The sequence below is a fragment of the Hemitrygon akajei genome, chromosome 1 (assembly GCF_048418815.1).
Source record: "Hemitrygon akajei chromosome 1, sHemAka1.3, whole genome shotgun sequence".
NCBI lineage: Eukaryota > Metazoa > Chordata > Chondrichthyes > Myliobatiformes > Dasyatidae > Hemitrygon > Hemitrygon akajei.
Window position 1 is genome coordinate 56,178,203 of NC_133124.1, and position 26,534 is coordinate 56,204,736.

A 26,534-nucleotide genomic window follows, 5' to 3' on the forward strand; every position below is an offset into this window, starting at 1 on the left:
CAGTTTAACATAGAAGTTTTCAGTGAATCTTTTTCTCCCCCTTCCTCCAGGAAAAAATAAACTTCAGCAAGGTGACCTTTCTGCAGCACAAGTATGGCCTTCAAGCAATCTAATTGGGTGTTTGCAATGCAAGTTGACTATGTTTCATTCAAATGCAATTAATTAAATAAAGCAATGAAGCAAATGGTTATTTACTAAATTTTACTTCTGTAAAATTCTAAATCACTTGGGAATGTTCATTTGATTGTAAAGCTTAGCCCCAATTAGTTAAAACCTGCTGATTCTTTGAAGGTTATTAGTTAAAAATAGTCCTTTTATCCCCAACAGAACATTACATGTGTACTATATGCCATTCTACTCAAGACTTTGTTTTGAAATTTAACAAAATAGCAACACAAAGAGGAAGAATATCAGCAAAACACCAAATGCACATATCTAAGAAACAAATTAACACAGCAACTCCTCAGAAGCAAACAAAATACGACTATGTGGGGCACTGATTGTGTGGATAGCCAAAGGCTTTTTCCCTGGGCTAACATGAGGGGCATAATTTTAAGGTGCTTGGAAATAGGTACAAGGGGGACGTCGGGGTAAGTTTTTCCCCCACTCAGAGCGTGCTGGGTGTGTGGAATGCACTGCCATCAGTGGCGGTGGAAGCAGAAACAATAGGGTCTTTTAAGAGCCGCTTAGATGGGTACATGGAGCTTAGGAAAATAGAGGGCTATGCGCTAGGGAAATTCTAGGCAGTCTCTAGAGTAGGCTATATGTCAGCACAACATTGTGGGCCGAAGAGCCTGTAATGTAATGTAAATTTCTATGTTCTATGTTTATTCATTGCTCAAGACCTGGGCACACCAGCAACGCCAGCTTTAATGCACATTCCTAATTGCCCTGGAGAAGATGCAAGATACTTTTTGAATTGCTGTTATGCTTTGGCGAAGGAACTCCCCAAGATTGATTAGGCAGGGAATTCCAGGATTTAGACTGTTATGGTGTTATTTGTCCAAGTCACAATGGTGCGCATCCTGGAACATATCTGCAGGTGGCAGTGTTCCATACTCCTTGCTGGTAGAAACTACAAGTTTGATAGAATAGTGAAGATAATGCATTGCATTTTGTAGACAGTACACAGTCATCATTGTGCATAGGTGGTGGAGGGGATGAGTCTTCAGGGTGATTGACAAACTATCAATCAAGATTAAAATGTGGAGCTGAGTGACTGGGAAATGGTGGTCACTTGCAAAGTGGAGAAAAATTAGAATAGATGCACCCAGTTGATCAGCTATTTGGAAAACTGGATTTAAGTTTGTGGGGAGAGTAATTCCAGTGCCATTTCACATAGTCAGATATTAAGATTTTTTTTTAGAAAAATCCAGTCAGTGAAGGACAGGTCTGACAGAATTAAAAGTTTAGGTTTAGGGGAATGGTTTTGCCATATGCATAACTTTCTCATCAGCAAATAACCATTCAATTAACCAGAAAATAAACTTCAGAAGACTACTCAAATTTGCTTGTTTCCATGTGGCACAGTTCAATTCCTGCAGTTTTATCAAATCAATTCTGAGGAATACAATCATATATAATGGGACTTGTAGATTTTAGCTGCACACAACTTAAGATATTACATTTGGAAAACTTAGTGGCTACTTTATTAGGTACCTCCTGCACCTATTAAAATGGCTACTGAGTGTATGTTTGTGGTCTCCTGCTGCTGCCGCCCATCTACTTCAAGATTCAATGTGTTGCGTGTTCAGAGATGCTCTTCTGCACACCACCACTGTAACACGTGGGTATTTGAGTTCCTGACAGCTTTAACCAATCTGGCCATTCTCCTCTGCCTTTACTCATTAACAGTGAACTGCTGCTCACTGGATATTTTTTGTTTTTACACCATTCTTTATAAACTGTAGTAACTGCTGTGCATAAAAATCCCAGGATATCAGCAGTTTGAGTTATTCAAACCAACCTGTCTGGCACCAACACTCATTCCACAGTAAAAGTCACTTAAATCACATTTCTTCCCTGTTCTGATGTCTGGTCTGAACAACCAATGAACCATGACCATGTCTCCATGCTTTTATGCATTGAGATGCTGCCACATGATTGGCTGATTAGAAATTTACATTAATGAGGTGTACAGGCATAGCTAATTAAGTGGTCACTGATTGCATATCTGCAAGGGTATATGTTACTGAACCTTTTATCATTTGACAATTCTTCAAAAATTTTCCACCACTAAATATTAACTATAGGCAGAGAATTATGTAGCAGTACATCCTGAAAATGGAATCATCAGTAGAGGTAGAAGTCAAAGTCACTAACAAATGCCAGAATGGGAGAAGTCATTGTGTGGAAAGAACAAGTATAAAGCTTTACCAAACACAGGTACTAACCTGGGTTTATCAGCCAACCTAATCAGTAAACCTGTAACAATAAACAGCAAACTTGATGTGTCAGAGAATCAGAATGCATGGGAATGATGAGAATTCAAATGGGGCCTCGGTATAGCAATGCAGTAAGAAGGAAACTGCTCCATGTGAAGTGTTCAAGAATTTACTGGACTGATTACATGTTAAGAGGAAAACTATTTGCAAGAGCATTCAAATATTGGAACAGTTTCTTCCATATTGCCATCAGATTTCCAAATGGACAATGAACCCATGTACAGTACCTCACTATTTGTTTTATATACATTTCTTATTGTACGTGATTCCTCAAGGTTGTTATAGCTGGGGGTGGCAATGGGGACAATGCTCCCAATGGCATGCACCTCATAAAGCCTCTGACAACCAAGTCCAGCTCCTGGCCTTCACGTGTGGCTTACCCACTAAACCCAGCAGAACAGTTTCTACTGACAGGACAAGAGGCAAAGGCAGGTTACTGATACCATAAAACCAGTCACTTCAGGCAAACAGGGCTCAGCAACATTGGTTGGCAGCTCATCTAAAATGAAAACTCTGATCTCAAACCTCCGCTACCTTGCAGCTATAGCCATTCATGAGGAACACTTCAGGAGTACAACTGGAGTCCCCAAGGTAATCCTACATTGAGTTCAATACTGACTGGCAACTCCTACGACACTGCTGCTACCAAAGTTCATCAGTCTCTGTCGTTTCTTTAGGTTCATCTGTTGCGTGGAGAGGGGGAACTTGCTATATGGGCAACGGCTTGGCTCCACATCATACTGCCCAGGCTTGCATATCTAGACAGCTAGGATACAACATCCATGTTTGAGCCTGACTGACAGAGGCTCATTCATTACTGTATACTGTAGCTCTTAATATTATGTATTGCTGCCACAAAACAACATATTTCACAATATATACCACTGATTTTAAACCCAATTCCGGACAATATGTTGTGCAAGTTAGTTTGTCCTCCCATGCTCTCAGAAGCCCTGACCTCCAACATTCCACCCCAACTTTAGCACCCTCAGCAGCCTGTATTAATCATGTTCAAGATTAATAGCAACAAATTATGCTTACTATCCTGATATCTGGAGACAAGGACTACAGGAAATGAGTTCTCAATTCTGATTTTTGCCGTCAGGAGACATCCTGACCAGCAAGTGCCTCAGAGAAGAGAATGAGGAAAAGTGAAGATACACTGAGGAAGAGCAGCTAGATCTTCAAATTCTCAAAGGGGGTAACAAATAGTTATGAAGGTAGGAAGGGCACAGTTGGGGGGGTATACATATAGGTTTTGTTGCATTAAGTTTGGTGTCATTTAAGTGACACAAAACCTATTCCACAAAAATGGGGCCAAAAAAAACCTAACATATTCCAAATCAGATGCAGATCTTAAGTTATCTATTTTTGGGTGCTTCAACCCAAAAATTGACATTTATTAAATTGTACATCTAAACTCAAGATTTTGAAATCATGGGTACACATGACTAATTATCCAAAGTGCTAAATAGAATATGGCAGTATTGTGGATGCTGGATTGATGACTTGAAAGAAAAAACTATCAGTACATTGTTCATCATCGCTTTTACTTAAGAAACAATACAAATTGTTGAGATAAAAACCAAGTGTGTACATTTCAAAAATACACTAAATACACATACATACAAAATTTGTCCTTTACCTAAGGCAGTCGGTCATTCTTGTAGCAATTGCCTTTCGTCGCATCATAGTGAAGACCCAAACCCTACTTATTCCACAAATTGCAGGTTCTGGATTGGTTGAACAGCACCATGCTCGCTGACGTTCAAGCATAATTGCATCATTTGATGATTGTTGAGTAGCTTTATCTTCTATAACCCTGAAGCCCTATGTGGGTAAAACAGTAAAATTAATTAATTTTCAGTAATTTAAACTATCTGAACAGAGTCATCTAAATTATTCACTAGGTGCAAATTAGAGGGTTCAGGAAAAAAACCTATAAATATTAATACAAGTTGTGTTGGAATTAAACTCTGTATTGGTTATATACATGCTACAATCAAGAGACAAATTCAACACTTACAGTTCTGCGGCTTTTAAGTAAAGTTAGAAAATACAAACCCGCTGTATGTGTTCTGCAATTAAACAGCCAACTATTTTCCGATCATTAGAAATGAAGAGAAGAGTTTTTGTTCTGGATGGACACTTAAGTTCTGCCTGTTGAAACCCGAGGTCATTATCAACCATCTCTCGAATTTCCTCAACCTGTCATAAATATATTAATTTTAATAAACCAATTACTGAATTCACCCTTCAATTATTCCACCTAAACATTAAAAGATTACATCTTTTCAATAGTCCTAACTTTACACACATTTTAAAAGCAACAAGTCAGATTCCATTCAGATATAATAAAAGCAAGGCACTAAAACAGAAAATACAGGGTACAGAGGTTCAGTTAGCTTTTGACCAAGACAAACATGGTAGCTTCTAAGTAATTCTGGCATTCAATTTCTTGCTAAAGGATTTATGGTGAAAATTTTAATTGCCATCTCAAAGCACAAGAAAAACCTCAGGCAGCATTAAATAATCCCATTTTTATTTGTTTTGATACAGCATTTAGATCATTGCAGACAAGGATCTTCAGGGCATGTTATCCAATGTTACTAACTCCATTTTTGTTAAAATTTTGGTATATTGTGTGTTGCTAGGGGATACACAATATTTTAAATATTTAAAAAAAAGGAATAATCATGCCTATGCCATTTGCAATCAAACTGATACACTTAGTGGGAAGCAACATTTCAGGCAATCCCAAAACCTTGATAAATTTCTAAGAATCAATTCAAACCGAAGTACAGAAACAGAACTAAATGCATAAAAGACAAGATTACCTTTTTAAGGGCATATTTTGGATCATCAGGAAGAACCATTATTATTTTACCATCAGGATATTCACCTAAAATTCTCTCCTTCTTCCAACCCTAGGTTAAAAGTATACATTTAAAAGTGATTTTATGACTCACACTATAATTTTTCTAATAAGACTATAATAGCCAGCAATTTAATCAGATAAAATAATGCTTCCAATAAATTTTAGTTTTGATGCAGGATCCAAATTATTACACACCAGGATTTCAGGATATGTTATTCAATGTTACTAATTTCAATTTGTCTCATGTTTACTGGATATTGTGGCCTAGTAAAACAATATTTAGTTTCCTAATAGACAGAATTGTAATTTAACAAAAGGGCCTTTTTTCCCTGATTAAGAACTTTTACAATAGAACAATGGCCTAATTTCAGAATTCAGAATGTGAATTAAATCTGCTCATCCTGTAACACCAATCCCTGACATATGGGAATGAAGATAAATTTTTGGACAGGAATTGAAAAGAGGAGAAAGATCAAAAAGGCATTCAACAGATTGATGCCACATGCATCCTTGCTACTATCCAAGAAGTAGTACTTACATTACTTTGAGAATGTATGAGTCACCTTCTCCTGTGGAGTAATAAATATTATAGCTTGAATAGGATGCAACAAACTAATGGAGTGAAGAAAGTTTGGGGAGTACACCCAAAGAGAGGTACTATTGGGAGGAAAAGTTCATCTATGCTTTTTTTTATATTAAAAAAAGCATATATGTCACATGTAGGGAATATTTCTGATTTCTGTATTGCATTGCATAAATATACATCCAGTTTATGCTGCAATGCTCTATTATCTTACCACATATTTTACAGCACTAATAAAGTGTTTATGAAACTTAAAGTGCTGAGCTTCATCTTCTGGGATAGAAGCTGCATAAAGCATTCCACATGTAGTGCAAGAAATTGCTCCAATCCTTTTCTGCCCAGAATCCTGCAAATAAACATATTCAGATGCACATCCATTAATTTATGCATACAATTTGTTAAAATTCCAACTGTCTAATTTACTATTCACATTTTCTTCTGATTTCTATGTACTAATTAACAGAAAAATATTATAAAATGTAATTAAATTCTTATTTATCCATGTAGCAATCTGGATTAACACCAGTCAATTTCTCAATCTCCCAATGTTTTTCCCTTCAAAAATCTTACTTTATCCAATTGAAAGAGAAAGGAAGCTTAGATGCAGTTTGCAAAAATTAATGGAAGATATCATAACATTTTCAGGAAACAAGTTCCTCATCCATTTGCTTTCCTAACATCTCTACATATCTAGAGCTGCTTAATCCTAAAACTATTTGTTAAATCCAGAAGACACTTAGGTTATTTCATGGCATTTTATGCCAGACTGATTACTAATTTACAGACAAGAGAATACATTAACTACTGTAAAATTTCTATAATCTGCCCCCCATAAATCCAGATAGTTTGGCATCTATACTTTGACACTGGCACTCTGCAATCACTGAGATTCCTCATCATCCTCCAATCCCAGCACTCGCTTTAAACTCAGCAGGTTTTGTTGGACACTCTCCCTTGAAGCTTTACAAATTTCCTGAAATATTACTTTGTAACATCTTTTTAAAAACTGAATCAAGGGTATTGGATTATTAATATCTGATAGCCCACAAAAATCTGCTGGTCCAACATCAAAAGTTCCAAGTTTACCAGAAAAATTGAATTTCATATGAATACAATAAAACAAATACCAGCATTTGTTTACCAACTTGTAAAGCCACATTTGCCATATTGAAGGTCCCTCAACAGCACTGCCAATAATGATATAGATTACATTTTCAGTGGTGGCCCTTTTAAAGTACAGGCAGACCCTGGGTTACAAACGAGATCCATTCCTAAGTCTGTCTTTAAGTCGGATTTGTATGTAAGTTGGTACAGGTACATCCGGTCTTATTTAGCGTCAGTCAAATGTTTGTCTTACTATACAAGTATGTATTTTACCTTTCTATGCATTCGACCCCAGCACCGATTCCCCGCCACCTCCACCTCCCAGTACAGTCTCCGCGATGTGAATCCCTCCGATCCCAGTACACAAGCCCAGCTTGTGAGTCTCTTCCTGGTGTCAGTGAGGTCCCTTTGTGTTCCGTTACATCTCACACTCTTCCAACCCTCAGACACCTCCATTTCCCAATGCACCGTTTCAACATCCAGGGTGACAGATCGGGAGGAGACTTGGGCAGTGCAGTCACGGGATCGGGGGGGGGGGGGGGAGAGACTCGGGCAGTGTATCCCGTGAGATCGGGGAGAAGGCCTCTGAGTGTAAGGCACAGTTGGGTAGCCAACAGGAACTGTTTCTGGGCTTTTATCTAACTACAGCGGATGGACAACCAGTATCTCCCCAAGATTTATCCTCCGGGACAGAGAGCGGATTTCCCCATCAACACATACAAAATGCTAGAGGCAGCATGTGTTCAGACAGAAGGATAGGCTTTATGGCAGTCCGCTCATAAGTATGAGTTGTCCGTAAGTTGGACGTCTGTAACCTGGGTACTGCCTGTATTGCAATTTTTCAACTTAAGATGACAGTTCAGATTGAACTGCTTAAAACAAATCAACTCAGAAATAAGTCTTACACCTAGTATTGATTTCTTATATTGATTTCTGATCTGCACTTACAAGGATTGTTTGTTGAAGTCCACCTCCATCTGCATTGTCTGATAGTTTGGCCTCTTTTTGTACAGAAAGTTCAAGGGGAATTGTTGTGTTCTTCGCTATGGTTAGCTGATTAGACAAAGATACACTTTGAAAGAATAAAAGTTGACACATTGTTCGTTAAAAGATATAAACAAATTTCTCAAACTGCACTTTCTAGTCTACTAGTTACACAGACAAAGTTGACTAGCAACACTAGTAATCAATATTTACTGTGTTCAGAAATATGAATCTTCTCAATATCAGTGTGACAGCAAGCAAAAGCCATTAGGTTAATAAAAAAAACATATATACTGAGTAGCAAGTGATGAGGGTACATGGATTCATATTAATTTACAATTTTACATATCATCTTACAGCAATTGAAAAGAACAAAAATTCAAAAAAATTACAGAAATCTCGATGACTGAAGAATTTGGGGAAAATAATAGTGTGAAAAAGGCCTTGTTATGGTCCGTAAATGATTTGTTTTCTATTGTCTAGTTGTAGTAGTCGTCATGCATTACCTCAGACGTCAGGAGTGAATGATCCTGGGCACTTGAAGTTGCACTGAAGAGCAACTTCATGGTTTTCTTAGTTGTCCAGTTTAGTTAAATCGGCCAATCTCATAATCGAATCTGTCATTCGTATGAACATTTTTTCTTGTAAGGTCAATCAACTGCCCAATGAAATCATATGCCAAGAATCAATTCCAAATCATGTTTCAACCCAGTAGAAGATCAGACTAACCAGAGGTGGCAGTATTGAGGAAAACAGAAGAAAGTGAAGCCTAGCTTCATAAACTGTAGACCAATAGAACTCAACCAAGTGCATCATGCTTGGGACAGATTGGATATATGTTCTGATAAAACAGTGAGGTTTAGGCCATGTTGTGCTATATTCAAGATTGTTTAATATCATTTCCTGTATACAACTGTAAGGAGAATGAAATAATTGCTACTCCGGATATGATGCACCATGAAAATAACCAAAAAAGATAAAGAACATAATAATAATAATAATAATGAAAATATACACAAAAAATATAAATACAAGACCATAACATAGAGTAGAAGTAGGCCATCTGGCCCATCCAGTCTGCTCTGCATTTTCATCATAGTTGATTCTTTTCACTCTCAGCCCCAATCTCCTGGCTTCTCCTTGCATCCCTTCATGCCCTTAAATATACCCAATGACTTGGCCTTCGCAACTGCCTGTGGCACTGAATTCCCCAGATTCACCACTCTTGGCTGAAGAAATTCCTCATTTCCATCCTAAATGGATGTCCTTTATTCTGAGCCTCTGTCCTCTGGTCCTGGGCTCCACCACAATAGGAAACATCCTCTGCACAACAAGAAAATGTTCCCTTTACTTTCATTCTGCCTCTTGCCAATCAGCCAAAGCTCTATCCATGCTAGTATCTTTCCTGTAATACCATGGGCTCTTAACTTGTTAAGCAGCCTCACATGTGGCATCTTGTCAAAAACCTTCTGAAAATCCAAATACTCAACATCCACCGATTTTCCTTTTGTCCATCCTGCTTGTTACTTCAAAGAATGCCAACAGGCAAGATTTTCCCTCAATTCATCATGCTGATTTCAGCCTATTTTATGCTGTGCCCCCAAGTACCCCAAAACCACATCCTTAACAATAGAGTCTAATGTCTTCCCAACCACTGAGGTCAGAATAGCTGGCCTATAATTTCCTTTCTTCTGCATCTCTTCCTTCTTGAGCAGCGGAGAGATTTTTGCAATTTTCCAGTCCTCCAGAACCATACCAAAATCTAATGACTCTAGAAAGATCATTACTAATGGCTCTTCAGCCACCTCTTTCAGAACCCTGGGGTGTAGACCATCTAGTCCGGGTGGTTTATTTACCTTCAGACCTTTCAGTTTGCCCAAGAGCTTCTCCCTAGTACTGGTAACTTCACTCACCTCTGCCCTTGACATTCTCAAACTTCTAGCATACTGCTACTGTCTTCCACGGTGAAGACTGATGCAAAATACTTATTCAGTTCATCCGCCATTTCCTACTCCCCCATTACTACATCTCCAGCATCATTCTCCAGTGGTCCAATATCCACTCTTTCCTCTCCTTTACTCTTTATATACCTGAAGAAACTTTTGACATCTTCTTTGATATTATTGCCTAGCTTACCTTCGTATTCATCTTTTCCCTCTATGATTTTGTTGAATGAGAATGTTGAACATTTTGGTTATTAAAATCTTTCCAATCCTCTAATTTCCCACTAGTTTTTGTTCTATTACATGTCCTCTCTTTGGTTTTTATGTTAGGTTTGACTGCCCTTGTCAGCCACATTTGCAACATTCTGCCTTCAGAATACTACTTATTCTCTGGGATGCATTTATCCTGCGCCTTCTGAATTGCTCCCAGAAACTCCAACTATTGCTGTTGTGCTGTGATCCCTGCTGGTGTCCATTTCCAGTTAACTTTGGCCAGCTCCTCTCTCATGTCTCTGTAATTACCTTTACTCCTCTAACTTTAGCCTCTCCTCAAATTGCATGGTGAATTCAATCGTATTACCATCACTGCACCCTATGGGTTCCTTTATGTTAAGCTCTGTTCAATTTCAGTTCATGCAGAACACCCAATCCAGAATAGCTGATCCCCTAGTCGGCTCAAAAAAACTAGCTGCTATAAAAAAACCACCTTGTAGGCATTCTACAAATTTCTCCTCTTGGGATCCAGCATCAACCCGATTTTTCTAATCTACCTGCAAATTGAAATCCCCATGACTATCATAACATTGCCCTTTGAAATGCATTTTCTATCTCCCATTGTAATTTGTAAGATATACAAGATAGCTTATATGCATAGATTGATTGTATGTCCATAAAATTATGCTAAATGTACATTAGGTAACTGATGAGAAATAATAAAGTAGTGGTGGAGTTAGTGGGTGGAGATGTTACAAGTCTTACTGCTTGGAGGAAGTAATGGCTTTTGAGTCTGGTGGTCCTGGTGTGATTGCTATGTAGCCTCCTCCCAGATGGGAGTGGAACAAACAGCCCATGAGCAGGGTGTGTGGGATCCTTCATGACGTTACTGGCCCTTCCTTCTTCAGCATCTTTCTGTATACATGTTCTTGATGATAGGTAGACTATCTAGACTATCTCATGTTTTCATTCTTCTTGATCTGTTTTTAACTTCAAACAATCAATAGAATACAACTGTTACACGAATAGCAATATTCAACAAGATCTTCCAGTTTAAGACGTCGCTACCGAAGGCATGCATAAACTTACTGAGGCAAGAAATTAGACTAAAAGCATTACTAATAATACCTTTTCTGAAAAAAATTGTGCTAAACTATCACTACAAACAATGAAGAAGCGGAGACGAAATTGATTTAAAGAATGAACTGTGCTGGTGCATTGCAAAGCCGAAGCGCAATTTTTTCAAGACGTGGTCGCAGACAGAGTTGTTATTGCTGTCGGAGATGGAGTTGGAGTAAGCGATTTGGAGAGGAGTCGATGAGGAAGACTTTTGATGCCCCGTCCACTTAACCCAGCTGAGAGGTTAGATCGCTTCGAGCACCAAGCAGATTTGGTGAAATCAAGAACAGCTTCAGACTAGGTGGCCCAAGAGTTTTGCCATACCAGGTGCAGGTCCTAGAACAAGGCACTACCTGATGCTTTGACAATTTAAATGCCAGCCCAGAAAGACTACAAAGCCTGATGGCCGGGACCAGGGGCGAGGGTCAGTCAGGCTGATTTTGCTTGCTTTCCCGCGATGTTCATTCATCTCTTGGCGGTGAACTACTCCGGATGCTGTGCTACTGAGACTTGAGCCTACTCTGGCTGCTCCAGGGAGTGGATCTTAGTACTTGCTTCTATTGTCTGCATGTCTGTTTTGTTTTCAGTTCTCTGCACAGTGGTTTTCTTTTTCTTAAAAAAATTGGGTTTTTCGGGTTTCTTGCTTTTATGGCTGCCTGTATGCAGATAAATCTCAAGGTGTATAACTTTCACAGTCTTTGATAATAAATGTACTTTGTATCATGAAAACTGGGCAACCAATTTTGACCTGCTCTTAACAGGCTGTGTGGGTATAATTAGTGCACCCTGCTGTAGAGGTAAAGCAATTATCCATATACATAAGCAAACTACATATTAGATTTTCCCTAAGATGTAAATTCATGTAAATTATGTCCACGTAGCTATTCTAAAACCATGACAAATACCTTTCATTATTCACTTCCGAGGAATCTGGATTACTGAAGAGAGTCCGTACAGTTTCCTTCAGCAATGACCCTACAATTTTATTGAACAAGACAAAAATAAAATTTGAACTGCTAACAAGTATTGTCAATAATACGAATATTAGACAGGCTAAACATATTATATCCATATAAAATTGGCTCATAAAGTTCAAACAAGTTCAAATCAATAAAAATTTAAAGTACACTATTTTAAAGTGCCTACTCAACTTGTATCTTGACACAGAAATAGCAGTAGCTTTGATTACACTGCTGAAAAAACATTTGTGCAGGATTTCTTTGGCTGATAGGGTGCATGAGAACTGGAAGAGGAGATAATAAGTAGGTATTCTTGTTATTGAAATATGAATGGAAAAGTTGGTGGGGGGTCAGAATTTGAATCTGATGGAGTTGCAAAAATTCTGATGCCTGAAGCATTATGTGAATGAGTTTCGTAAATTTCTTTCCAGATTCTATGAACAACATTCAAAGTACAAATTAAATGCAACTAACATTCACTCATATAGCAGACCAAAAATAGGTCCATGAACATAATCTTTCCTGATATACAATAATTTATTCAACTGTACCTGACTCACTCTCCACTTGCTCTTTAACAGGTTTTGGTGGTAATGTTGTAGAAGTGTTTTTTTCTGGACTACATTCAGGACTTGATTCTAGGTGTAATCTAAAACTCTGAAGAAAACAAAAATACCTCAATTGGAGTGCAACAAATTTAAATAATTGAGCATATATTTTGCTATGGTCGACTTAGTAATGTATTATTGCCAAGTTCACCATTCTAGAAATCCATGACATATTAAGTTTATAAAAATACACAGTAAACTGACCTATTCAAAGAAACATTTCAAGACAGTACTGGAAACAGTCTGGATTTAAGAGCAAATTATGTAAACAATTTTGAATAAAAATATTCATTAAGAAAACTGGAGACTTACCGCATGGAGTCAACATCTTTCTTCCTACTCCTCAGTGCTTCTGAAGAGTAAACAGAGACACCCCAACATGCAGAGTGAAACCCAACAGCTTGCAACATATTTATGGATACTCAGATTTTCAACTTGGATTAGAGCATTTGTGCAACAACAGATCTTCTCAGCAGCCAAGTCACATTTCTTCATCACACAATGGACCGAAAGTCAACCTCAAATAGAAACTAAATGTTCCTTTGGTTCCTTCCTGTTCATTCTTTTAATCCAACTGAAAAGCTTAAACCATGCCACAATCCTGCCACTGTTCAATATTCACTTTCCCCATTCAACATCAGGGCACACTCTGTCACAATCCAATCCACAATTTTTTCCTGTGCTACAGAAAGGTCTATCTGACCACAAGATACAGTGGCATGCAAAAGTTTGGGCACCTCAGTCAAAATTTCTGTTACTGTGAATAGTTGAGTAGAAGATGAACTGATCTCCAAAAGTCATAAAGTTAAAGATGAAACATTCTTTACAATATTTTAAGCAAGATTAGTGTATTATTTTTGTTTAGTACAATTTTAGAGGGAAAAAAGGAAAGGAGCACCATCCAAAAGTTTGGGCAGCCCAAGAGATTTGAACTTTTAGGTAACTTTTACCAAGGTCTCAGACCTTAATTAGCTTGTGAGGGCTATGGCTTGTTCACAGTCATCGTTAGGAAAGGCCAGGTGATGCAAATTTCAAAGCTTATAAATGCCCTGACTCCTCAAACCTTGTCCCAACAATCAGCAGCCGTGGACTCCTCTAACCAGCTGCCTAGCACTCTGAAAATTAAATGATGCCCACAAAGCAGGAGAAGGCTATAAGAAGATAGCCAAGTGTTTTCAGGTAGCCATTTCCTCAGTTTGTAATGTAATTAAGAAATGGCAGTTAACAGGAATGGTGGAGGTCAAGTTGAGGTTTGGAAGACCAAGAAAACTTTCCGAAAGAACTGCTCATAGGATTACTAGAAAGGCAGATCAAAATCCCCGTCTGACTGCAAAAGACCTTCAGGAAGATTTAGCAGACCCTGAAGTGGTGGTGCACTGTTCTACTGTGCAGCAACACCTGCACAAATATGACCTTCATGGAAGAGTCCTCAGAAAACCTTTCCTGCGTCCTCACCACAAAATTCAGCATCAGAAGTTTGCAAAGGAACATCTAAACAAGCCTGATGCATTTTGGAAACAAGTCCTGTGGATTAATGAAGTTAAAATAGAACTTTTTGGCCGAAATAAGCAAAGGTACGTTTGGAGAACAAAGGCTGCATTTCATGAAAAGAACACCCCTCCAACTGTTAAGCATAGGGGTGGGTCGATCATGCTTTGGGCTTGTGTTGCAGCCAGTGGCATGGGGAACATTTCACTGGTAGAGGGAAGAATGAATTCAATTAAATACCAACAAATTCTGGAAGCAAACATCACACCGTCTGTAAAAAAAAAGCTGAAGATTGAAAGAGGATGGCTTCTACAACAGGATAATGATCCTAAACACACCTCAAAATCCACAATGGACTACCTCAAGAGGCGCAAGCTTAAGGTTTTGCCATGGCCCACACAGCCCCCCAACCTAAACATCATAGACCTCAAAAGAGCAGTGCATGCAGGACAGCCCAAGAATCTCACAGAACTAGAAGCATTTTGCAAGGAAGAATGGGCGAAAATCCCCCAAACACAAACTGAAAGACTCTTAGCTGTCTACAGAAAGTGTTTACAACCTGTGATACTTGCCAAAGGGGGTGTTACTGACCATGCAGGGTGCCCAAACTTTTGCTTCGGGCCATTTTCCTTTTTTGTTATTTTGAAACTGTAAAAGATGGAAATAAAAGTAATCTTGCTTAAAATATTAAAGAAATGCGTCATCTTTAACTTTATGCCTTTTAGAAATCAGGTCATCTTTTACTCGCTTAGTTATTCAAAGTAACAGAAATTTTAACCAGGGGTGCCCAAACTTTTGCATGCCACTGTAAGTAATATCCAAAAGTATATAGAACAACTTGGACCTCAAAAATATTTTGTTATTAGGCACAATTCTAAAATTACAGATATTTTCCAATTCAGGTATTAATTTCAGTTACTCTGATGAAGTAGTGTTTAAACTCCACTTATCTACAACTTTTGTAAAAATCATTTAAACAAACATAACCAAAGGCAAATTTGAAGCTTTGTTCTTACATAGAAGTGTTTCTCCAAATTGTCTTATTAATTCTGGATCCTTCTCTTCATGAGAAGGCATCCAAATGAGGCTGGAGGTAACCTTTTAAAAAAATGGATCTACAGAATTATGCTTAATTGTCTGCCACACTTAAATGAAAAAAAGTTGATAAAAGTAACAATCTAAAATTTAAGACTTCTCTCAAGCTTTTTGAGAAAATAATAAATTGAGGTATCTTGATTGTAATTTATGCAAAAGGAATTCATAACCTTGACCATTTCCCATTCTTAAAGGCCTAATTTTCAGTAATTAGAAAAATTTGAAAGGTTTTAATAAAAATTAAGGAACAGATATATTCAACGTCAACGGTTGCCAAGATCCACTAGCCTGACTGTCCCGATAGACCCGTAGTTTCGGCCTGCTCCTGCCCCACCGAACTTGTATCTGCCTACCTGGACTCCATCTTTTCACCCATAGTTCAGTCCCTCCCAACTACATCCGGGATACATCCCATGCCCTTTACCTCTTCAATAACTTCCAGTTCCCCGGTCCCAACCGCTTCATTTTCACTATGGATGTCCAATCCTTATACACTTCTATTCCCCATCAAGAAGTCCTTAAAGCCTTCTGCTACTTTGACAATAGACTTCACCAGTTCCCCAACACCAATACACTCCTCCAGTTGGTGGAACTGGTACTCAAACTTAATAACTTCTCTTTTGGCTCTTCTCACTTTCTTCAGACCAAGAGTGTAGCTATGGGCACTCCCATGGGCCCCAGCTATGCCTGCCTCTTCATTGGTAATGTGGAACAGTCTATACTCCAAATCTATTGTTATGAACCCCAGTTTCAACACCTGGATTGGTACGTGATGTACTGGAAATCTGTGACTTTGTTTCTTGTAGTGTCACACGATGACCTACCCCAACAGTATAAAAGCAGCTGCACAGACTGCTCCAGAGACACACTTTAGGAGAGTCGTCATGTTTGGACAGCAGAGTCGTTAGTGAGAGTGAAGAGTGCAAGCTTCGATCGAACCCAAAAGGGAGTAGGTAGTCAATAACGCTGTGCATTTTGGAGGTGACTGACATTTCGTAATCCAAACGTAGATTTCTGGCACCCACTTTGGTGGCCCCTGCAAAGTCTTGGGTGTGTAGGGACCAGTCCTAGAAAAGGGACTTCTCATGTCAGTTACGTAGTGAAATTCTTACTTTTTGTGGACTCTTCAAAATAGACCGCATCGTGAACTCGCTTCCACTGTAAAGGTACGGTGGCCGCTTTGTGAGATCAGCGTTCGAGGTACAGTGTGTCTGCTGAATCGCCTTCAGAAAGGTAACAGTGGCCGTTTTGGCGCATCTCTGCGAGACTCTCTTCTTCGCTGTATTTTGAATCTCCATCTTCAAGATCATCTCTTCGCTATACTTCGAAACTAAAAGTCTCTCCTATCAATTCCCCCATGAATCCCTTGAAACTTTCTGAACTGACATTGAGACTGTGCTTCAGTAAGACTCTGTTCAGAATTGTTTCTAAGTTTGACTGTTTGGGAGCTATACTTGCATAGCGCTGTTAACTTTATTTTAAGTTAGTCGCTTGTTTAATTTTCCATGTTTATGCTTGAGTACTAATAAATTCTGTTGTTTTCCAATAATATACTGACTCTGTTCTACATCTATTATTGCTGGTTCCACATAATACCTTTACTGGTACTGCTCCCCAACTTTTCCTTCACTACATTGGTGCTGCTTCCTGCACTCATGCTGAGCTCGTCAATTTCATCAACTTCGCTTCTAACTTCCACCCAGCCCTTAAATTCACTTGGTCCATCTCGGACACTTCTCTCCCCTTTCTCGATCTCCATCTCTCCAGGCAGACTGTCTACTGACATCTTCTATAAACCCACTGACTCTCATAACTACCTCAACTATACCTCTTCTCACCCTGCCACATGCAAAAATGCTATTCCTTATTCCCAGTTCCTCCGTCTCCACCGCATCTGCTCCCAGGATGAGGCTTTCCATTCCAGGACATCTCAAATGTCCTCTTTCTTTAAGGACCGTGGTTTCCCTTCTACCGTCATTAACGATGCCCTCACCCATATCTCCTCCATTTCCCACACTTCGGTCCTCAACCCATTCCCCCATCACCACAACAGGGACCGATTTCCCCTTGTCCTCACCTACCACCCCACCAGCCTCCAGATCCAGCACATTCTCCTCCGCAACTTCCAACACCTTCAACAGAACCCTACTGCTAAGCACATCTTTCCCTCTTTACCTTCCACAGGGATCTTTCCCTCCATGACTCCTTGGTCCACACATCCCTCCCCACGGATCTCCCACTTGGCACTTACCCCTGCAAATGCAAGTGCTACACATGTCCCTACATCTCCTCTTTTACCACCAGTCAGGGCCCCAAACAGTCCTTACAGGTGAGGCAACAATTCACTTGTGAGTCTGTTGGGGTCATCTGTTGCATCCGGTGCAGCCTCCTCTACATCGGTGAGACCCGACGCAGATTGGGGAACCGCTTCGTCGAGCACCTCCACTCCGTCCGCCACAACAGACAGGATCTCCCGGTTGCCACCCACTTCAACTCTGCCTCTCATTCCCATTTGGATATGTCCATACATGGCCTCCTCTACTGCCATGATGAGGCCAAACCCAGGTTGGAGGAGCAACACCTCATATACCATCTGGGTAGTCTCCAGCCCCTTGGCATGAACAGTGAATTCTTCAACTTCCAGAAATTCCCTCCCCCTCCCTTTCCACATCCCAGTTTCACTCTGCCTCCTCCTCTAGCTGCCTATCACCTCCCTCATGATTCCGCCTCCTTCAATTACCCATAGTGCTTTCCCCTTACATTCCTTCTTCACCTTTCCTGCCTATCCCCTCCCAGCTTCCCCTCCCATCCCTTGATATTTCCCCTTACTGGTTTTTCACCTGGCACCTACCAGCCTTCTCCTTCTCACCCTCCCCCCACCTTCTTTATTGGGCCTCTGCCCCCCCTCAGTCCTGACAAAGGGTCTCAGCCCAAAACGTTGATTGTTTCCACAGATGCTGCCCGATCTGCTGAGTTCCTCCAATGTGTTTTGCGCGTTGCTTTGACTCCAGAATCTGCAGAGTATTTTGTGTTTATATTCAATGTCCTTATTGGTGTCACAATAATACATGCACCAACAGGAGTGCAACAAAGCACTTATCAGACAAATTTGTGAAAAACCTTTACTGTTGAAAACTGCATATTCTTAAATTCTTTTGATTTTGTTTCTTGATTTAAATGTCTAAAAATAAAATCAAGGGCAAAATTATGCCATAAACAAACTTATCTGTTGGACTGAGTGCCAAACAGTCATGTGGGGGAAATCTGATCATTGTTGCTGTTTAGTGCATGCAAAATTCACCTGGGAAATTTCCTAAGACAATCAGGGTCAATGTCCCTTTTCTGTACTGTAAATCACTATGACTTCAAACATTCAGCCAGGTACAAGGTTACCCAGGAAACTCCAGAAACATCAGAATTTAAGACAATTGCAAGCAGCAGCTCCTGTGAGAAAAACAGAAACCTTCAACTTCAACTGTAATGGCTGGTTGCATTCTTTGCACAAGAGTTAATTCAGACTGATCAACTGCGATGTTCTAAATTAAAAGATGTACTTAAACTTCACTACAAACAACAATACGAAATGAAGATATACCAGATAAATGCATTGCATATAGAATGACTCTCCTTGCTAAATCATGGTTTTCATAGGATGTTCACAACTTCACACTGAGGGATTTTAATTATATCAGCTGATAAAACTCCTCAGTCTTTCTCATCCAAGAATATAATTCTGTTATTATGAAAAAGTGATAAGAATTGGGAAGCCTCTGTTTGATAATTCAGGAAGATGTCCATTTAAAGCCAATTTGTATTGTTATGTTGGGTCATAAGGAAGCAATGAAATAAGGCTTTACACAGCAGAGAAGGTGATCATTCTTATTAGACCTAAAGAAATCTGCTCAGCAGTAAAGGTTTTACTGGCTTATTTATTACTGACAATGTATATATTATTATCTAGAAATGGTATCCCAAAACATTACTACATCTCTCCTCTCAGGCTGCAGAATATGTCTAAAAAATAAATATGGCAAGCACTACACTACATCCTTGGCTAATATACACTACAACCATAATGCTGACGGTGGAGGGATTGGAAACATCCCAGTGACAAATGATCCCTTTTCTTGGGGATGGAACTGTTATTTGAATATGGTTGTAATGTAAGCATCCAGGTGAATGGAAAATGCTCCTAATAACTTCTTGGTCCCAGAAATAGGCAGCATGAGGAAACAGGTTATAAAACAATTAATAGTTCTCAAGGTCTAAATGCTCCTGCAACTTTATGGGCATTCAACCTTTGATCAGCAGTGACCTCTCAAGAAGCTACTGATGGGGGATTTAGAAAGTATATTAAAAGGAAATGGAGAGAAAGAATATCTTTAAGAACAATAAGCTCATTCCGAACCATTGTTCTTCTCCAAAGAGAATACTGATATTTATCCTCCTACCACCAATTTTACACTTCAATGGCCCACTTTGTTAATAAAAGGGTCATAAAGGTTATCAAGTTGATTGGTGCACATCCCCATCCTGAATTTGTAATAGTGAAAAATCAAATGAATGGTTCTATTTTGAAGATTTAAGTAGCCATACATGTGGAATTTCAAGACATTAGATTATGTACCCCATACAAAATTTTAAATAAGAAAACTGGATTGTTAACAGGAAAAATAATTTTTTTTTAAGGTTCACTACTGTTGCTAGTTGGCTGTTGTAAGGATTAATGTCAGGTTACCAACTTTTTATAATCTATATTAATGACTTGGATGACAGGATAATTTAGTGATGATATACAAAAGAGGGAAAGTGAACTGTGGGAGTATAGAGTCTGCAAAGGGAAGTTTGAACAAGAAAGTTAGTAGCAGATGAAGTAAATGAAAGTTAATTACACTTGTCAAGAACAGCAAAGCTAAAATTGGTGAGATATGTTTTTCAGAGAAAGTTTAGCAATTACCAACAAAACAAGCACACTGAAAGACATTTTTCATTGCAACTGTATGGAGTGCAAGAAAAAGTTTTTCTATAATTGAACAGGTGAGACTACACTTGGGAGTGTTGCGTAGTGTTGAATAAGGGACTCTATATAGCTATGAAATACAAGTTATCTCTAATCTACAACACCCATGAGTTGGATACTGTAGCCTACAATGAGTTCAAGTCAATTAAATACAAGTTAAAAGGTGACAAGAATGACAGCCCACCAAGAGTGCACTGTTTCTGCATGAGGAGGTAAAAAGCAGAGAGAAAGCCAAATCTAGCTAACATTTGAGCAGAATGGTCACTTGCATTGCAAATCCAAAGTATTGATCCACCATACATCACTGAAAGAGAATATATTTAAATGAAATACAAAGTACCTCATCTGCTTCAGGTTCAGTCTCCATTTTTGACACCTCCATCTCGTCCTCTTTTTCATCACACAATTTCACTAGTTTATCATTTTCAGATGTACTGTTTTCTGTTGACCTTTGACCATTATTAAAGTCTCTTCCAACTTCCAAATGAGAAACAGTAGTGTCTGCTTTGTGCTGGTCATGTGCAGTGCCATTTTCTTCTTTGGTCTGCAGAGATAATCCATTTGACAATTTCTCTTTCTCTATCTTAATTGTTTGAACTACTACTTGTGAAACTGCTTGTTTAACCTGCAAATTTCTTAATTTGATGGCAGTTAATGTCTTTTGATCGGTTTTAATTTGCTTAATTTTAGTCCAACTGTTTCCTCCTTTCTGTGTAGTATACTTTGAAGCATTAGATTTATGATGCTCAAATGATTTACGTTTTATAGATTTTTGGCCTGAAAACTGGAATCTGTTGAGGCTAGAATAAATAGGTTTTGTCCGCTGTGTTTTCTTAGTGTCTTCAGGCGTTATGGTTTCTGGTTCTTTTGGGATACTTTTATCTTCCATCTTTGTAGACTCCTCTTTCACTGAAAGATCAAGAGTGTCCGAAGCTATCTCTTCTGCAATTTCCTCACACAACTCAAGAATACTTTGTCGCTTACATTTGGCATTATCATCAGTTGGCAAACATGGGATTTCCATTACTGATTTAGCATTAGAGACTGTATTTTTATTTGCTTTATGAACTGTTTGAGGCTGCTTTGAACCTTGTTCTTTAATAGAAAAATTTATCTTTTTCTTATTTTCTGTACTATTATTTAGAACTTTGTTTTGTTTCTTTTCAGTTGATGTTTCTACTCCAGTTTTTCTTTTAATAGCTTTGACACTACAATTCGTTGCCTTTGTCAAGTTTTGAACCAGACCCTTCAATTTTGCACTGCTTTCCAATGTTACACATGAAGCTGTTTTTCTGATCTTTGTTTTAGAATGAGTAACAGGCTTACCAATTTTAGTCTGCTCTTGGGAAGTTTCTGAAACTACTGAAGTTTTACTTTTAGGAATATTTTTTAGTATTCCCTGTTTACTTTTTCTTTCACATGCCGTTGGTCCTGTACCATTGGAGTCTTGCTTTTTAGCAGTAGTAGTAATTGGAGTTTTTTTCCCAATTTTACTATGTCCTTTTTCTTTAATTTCTGAAGCCTTTTTTGCAGATTTTGTAATGTTCTCCTGTTTAGTTCTTGCAAGCTTACTATTTACTTTCAGCATTTTTTTCAAAGGACACTTATTCTCAGGACTTTTAGGATACAAGTCACTAAGTGTCCTTTTTAGCATTTTCTTTTGAGTAGGAACCATACTAGATGCACCATCAGTGGAAACAAAAGATCTCGTTGATAAACATGCGTTCAGATTCAGTCTCTGAGAACGCCTGGTCTGTCCTTTATTCAACATTTGCTTAGTCCCAGACTTCAAACCCAAATTCACTACCTGTTGAATATTCTCTTTTGAATGGTTCTGGATAGACTTGGTTTGAGATCTTGCAGCACAGGCTTCAAACTTATCCTCACTTACAAGGTGATAACATAATCTCTCTGCTCTCACCATCTTTCTTTGTTGAAGATTCTTTACAGACTTTACACTAATTTGTATCTTCTCAGAAATTTTCTTTGAAGAAACATTTTTCTTCACAATACTATTACCTTTACAAGAGGAAAGTTGTTTAGTATGATTACCCTTGCATGTCACTTTTTTAGCTGTTTTTTTGACAAGTTGCTTCTTGGAGGTTACTGACAAAGATTTTGCATCCTTCTTTGCAGGTTTCATTCTAGATACATTCACAGTAGACTTAGATTGAACCTTCACATTTTTCTTACTCTGATGAGATTTCTTTATGGTGGCTCTTAAAGAGTTTGTCTCACCTTTTTTTGATAATGATTTACTTATCTTTTGAGGAGCTTTTGTCCGCAAATTGCATGATGACATTTTTAAACGCTTCTTAGAGCTAGTCTTTTTGGAATTAGGCAAGATTTTGTGTGGAAGTCGTGACTGAGAAGTTCTTTTCCTCTGAACTGACTTCTGTGACACCTTCACCGGGATTTGTTTATGCACAATTTTAGCACTGTTCTGTTTTTGTGTGGATTTTCTTTTAGCCATTACTTTACCAGAATTTTTCTTAGATATTGGAGACAGAATGGATTTCTTCTGGTGTGAAGATTTTAATGACATGTTATTTTTCAATAAATGTTTGGTATATTTCTTCAAAGGAACTATCTTTTCATTGTTTTTAGTGACCTTTGTTTTTTTACCCTTTAGCTTTGTGGTTGATTTTGATGACAATCTGTTCACTTTGACAGTTGTTCTTAGTGATTTTGAAGCTCGTTTATTACTGGATGCCTTGCGTGGTTGAGCAGCTGACTGCTTTATCAACCTTAGTTGAGGCGATGTCACCTTTTCTTCCAAACGTTTCTTTTTGGCTGAAGGTCCACCTCCTGTTGTGCCATTTTTTGTCCGAACTGACCTACCAAATAAATAATGATTCACTCTACATCAATAGTATTTTCAATGATTACCTTATGTGTTAAAAAATAATCAGCTGGAAAGCAAAGAGCACTCAATGTTTACCAGTAATAATTATGTCCATATAATAATCACCAGTACTGAACATTTTAGGAAGAGTAGTGGGGAGTAGTAAATGGAGAAAGAAAAGTCAACCCTTGTTTTTATTACCCCTGTTCAATTAATATGATGGACCAATTACTGCCCACGCACACCTCTGCATTGCTTTATCATGGAAACAGATTTGCCTGAAATAGTATAATTAAGAACACAATATAATTAACAGAAATGGGCCAACAAGCATTCAAGAGTTGCCTCAAAAAAGGATTTGTTTCAATTCAAATCCCTCAAATCTGAACAATAAAAGAGCAATTAGAATAAACAGATGAAAACATATTTAGTTATACAGCAGCCAAATTATCAAAATGTTAGTGCTGTTTTCTAAAATGTGCAACAAATACTTAAGATATCAAAGACCATTGTGATTTTACACCAGAAACACACAATAAATTTTAGAACCTTTCTTAATTAATGCCACCCACCCCAAGTTGGCATGAAACACTTTCATTCACATTGTAATGGCTGAATAGTTATAACTTTACCACAATTTTGTTTTCTGACATGCCTCTCATGGAGCATGACCAAATGTACATTGGCAGGTATCTGTCTCAAGCAAGTACCTATGTTTTGCTGGCAAGGATGCTTTAATCATCGACCATTATTATGACTTTAACAAGGCAATTCAGAATCAGAATCAAGTTAAATAGCTCTGGCATATGTCATGAAATTTGTTGTTTTGTGGCAACAGTACTCCGAAATACATAATAAAAATCTACACAAGTTCCAATAAAAAAATATATACAGAAATACTTTTAAGTAAAGCAAAAAGAAAGCAAAAATAAAAGTGGGGTAGTGTAAATGCATTAATTGCACATTCATTCAAAAAGGCAAGAAACTGTTCCTAAAATGCTAAGTATGTGTCTTCAGGCTCCTATACCTCTTCCTTGATGGTAGCAATGAGAAGAGATGTCCTTCGTACCTTACTGAGGGATGCAGAGTGTCAATGCTGTTAATTCACATATAATAGTACCTTGTTTAGTGCATTGGACACATTCCCAAGAACAAAATTGCCAGTAGAATCAAAACTAATAAGGATCATTTTAGCATAATGGGTAAAGGGAATCATTACCAAGAAACTGGCAGGCCAAGGCAATTGCTTAGTGCTGAGATATGTGGTTGGGGTCAGGGATGGGGATACACCTGGGCCAGCAAAGTTCAAAGTACATTTATTATCAATGTATACTACGCATACAATGCACCACCTTGAATCAGCCTGTATACGCCACACCAAAAGCATCCTGTACCTTCAAGACTTCAGTTCACACTGCGAAAATGCCAGATCTTATGGGCAGTTCAAAGCTGAACTCCAAAAGGGAAGTTACAGTCTATTAATTGCAGTAACCATTTTCCAGAAAAAATGATAATAGTTAGTGGTTTTGTTTGCTGCCAGTAAGTCATCACTGTGTTTCACCAGTGCCATCTGAAACCAGACACAATGATGCACACCTACAGTATCTACATTGTATGCTGACAGGTCTCTCAGATACTACAGTCACTATCACCAACACTCTGGAATTGACAGAAGGTGCTCTTTCCCTTCCTCTACCATCGATGCTGCCCTCACTGGCATCTCCTCCATTTCCATAATCTTCCTGTTGCCATAACATGGATAGAGCTCCCCTCGTCCTTACCTACCAGCCCACAAGCCTCCACATCCAGCATAACATTCTCTGTAACTTCTGTCGTCTTCAACGAGATCCTACCACTAAGCACATCTTTCCCTCTCCCCCCACTCTTTGCTTTCTACAGGGATCACTCTTTACATGATTTCTTAGTCCACTGCTATCACCACCCAACTTCTCATTTCACTTCTCCATCCCCCCCCCAACCACCTTCCCCTCACGTGGTTCCACCTATCATCTGCCAGATTGTACTCCTGCCCCACCTCTTATTCTGGCTTCTTCCCCTTTCCTTTCCAGTCTCAGCTTAAAACACCAACTGTTTTATTCCCCTCCTGCCTGACCAGCTGAGTAATTGCTCTAGATCTCCAGCACCTGCAGAATCTCTTTTGTTTATGCCCTTTCCCTCTCTTTGTACAGCTGCACAACTTTCTCCAACTTAAAACAATTCTCAATGGTTCCAAACTCAATAGCCAAAGATGACCATTTAGCTTATTACCTTATTTTGCTTTACTCAGTACAATTTATTTACTTTTTATTTATTATTGGCACAATTTGTCCCCTTTGCACATTGGATGTTTGTCAGTCTTTGTTATGTATATTTTTTCATAAACTATTGCATTTCTTTATTTTCCTAGAAATGCCTACAAGAAAACGAATCTTAGGATAGCATATGGTAACATATACACACTCTTTGATTACTTTGAACTTTTCTGAGAATTATGCATCGTTAGTACAGAGGAGAAAGTAAAGGGACTTCAAAGTTATCAATGAACAGTGAGTGGGTAAAAATGTGACAAATGGATTATAATATAAACTTTAGTGTATAAAGTGGAAAGTAGAGCATTTGTCAAAAGGTGCAAAAATTAGGTACAGCTGATATAAAAGTGCACTTGTCGCAATTACGATTAACACACAAGTGCAGCAGACTACTAGAAGGGCTGCTGACCTTGATTGGAGGAGTAAGGAAGTATTATTTCAATTGTACAGAGCCTGGGCAGTTCTGCATCTGTGGAGTATTGTTTTGATCTTCCAATCCAAAATGTTGCACAGGCAACAAAGGTTTCACTCCTGATTACTGTTCCTAAACTGATTTTTTCCGTCAAGTCAGAAATACCCATTTTCTACAGCTACCCATATTTCACCCTCCATACACTTCCCATAATTCTTTTATTTTGTTAAATATTTTCTATGTTTATTCTAACACAACCCACAGTTAAACTCATAGAACTTATATTGCATACATCTGATACTGAATTGTCATGAAACATTATTAGGGTTTTAAATATCTCTGTACAAAATTTATGCGAGAATTTGTTAAGTCAGATTTCTGAAGGTCAGATTCAGTGCAAGCACTTTCTAGACTGGTTTCAGGGATGCTGGATTTGCCATGAGGAGAGATTAAGTAGATCAGGAATGAGTATTTTAGTTTAGAAGAAAGATTTTATAAGGACTTGATAGCCTAGATACAGGGAGCATGCT

At 38.5% G+C, this 26,534-nt stretch overlaps 1 protein-coding gene across 2 annotated transcripts in view; it reads right to left on the bottom strand.

Moving 5' to 3' along the window:
* LOC140726742 (uncharacterized) overlaps nucleotides 1–26,534 on the bottom strand; it is a 37,139-nt gene that overhangs the window by 1,861 nt on the left and 8,744 nt on the right. The window contains exons 2-9 of one of the 2 annotated variants that reach the window (XM_073043533.1): nucleotides 20,779–23,270; nucleotides 12,779–12,884; nucleotides 12,174–12,243; nucleotides 7,958–8,081; nucleotides 6,120–6,251; nucleotides 5,282–5,371; nucleotides 4,509–4,652; nucleotides 4,090–4,274 (exon numbers count right to left, since the gene is read on the bottom strand). In XM_073043533.1, the coding sequence (XP_072899634.1) occupies nucleotides 4,090–4,274; nucleotides 4,509–4,652; nucleotides 5,282–5,371; nucleotides 6,120–6,251; nucleotides 7,958–8,081; nucleotides 12,174–12,243; nucleotides 12,779–12,884; nucleotides 20,779–23,270 (3,343 nt within the window). Of the gene's footprint in view, nucleotides 1–4,089; nucleotides 4,275–4,508; nucleotides 4,653–5,281; nucleotides 5,372–6,119; nucleotides 6,252–7,957; nucleotides 8,082–12,173; nucleotides 12,244–12,778; nucleotides 12,885–20,778; nucleotides 23,276–26,534 lie in introns of both variants that reach the window. The other variant, XM_073043524.1, reaches the window with a different exon arrangement.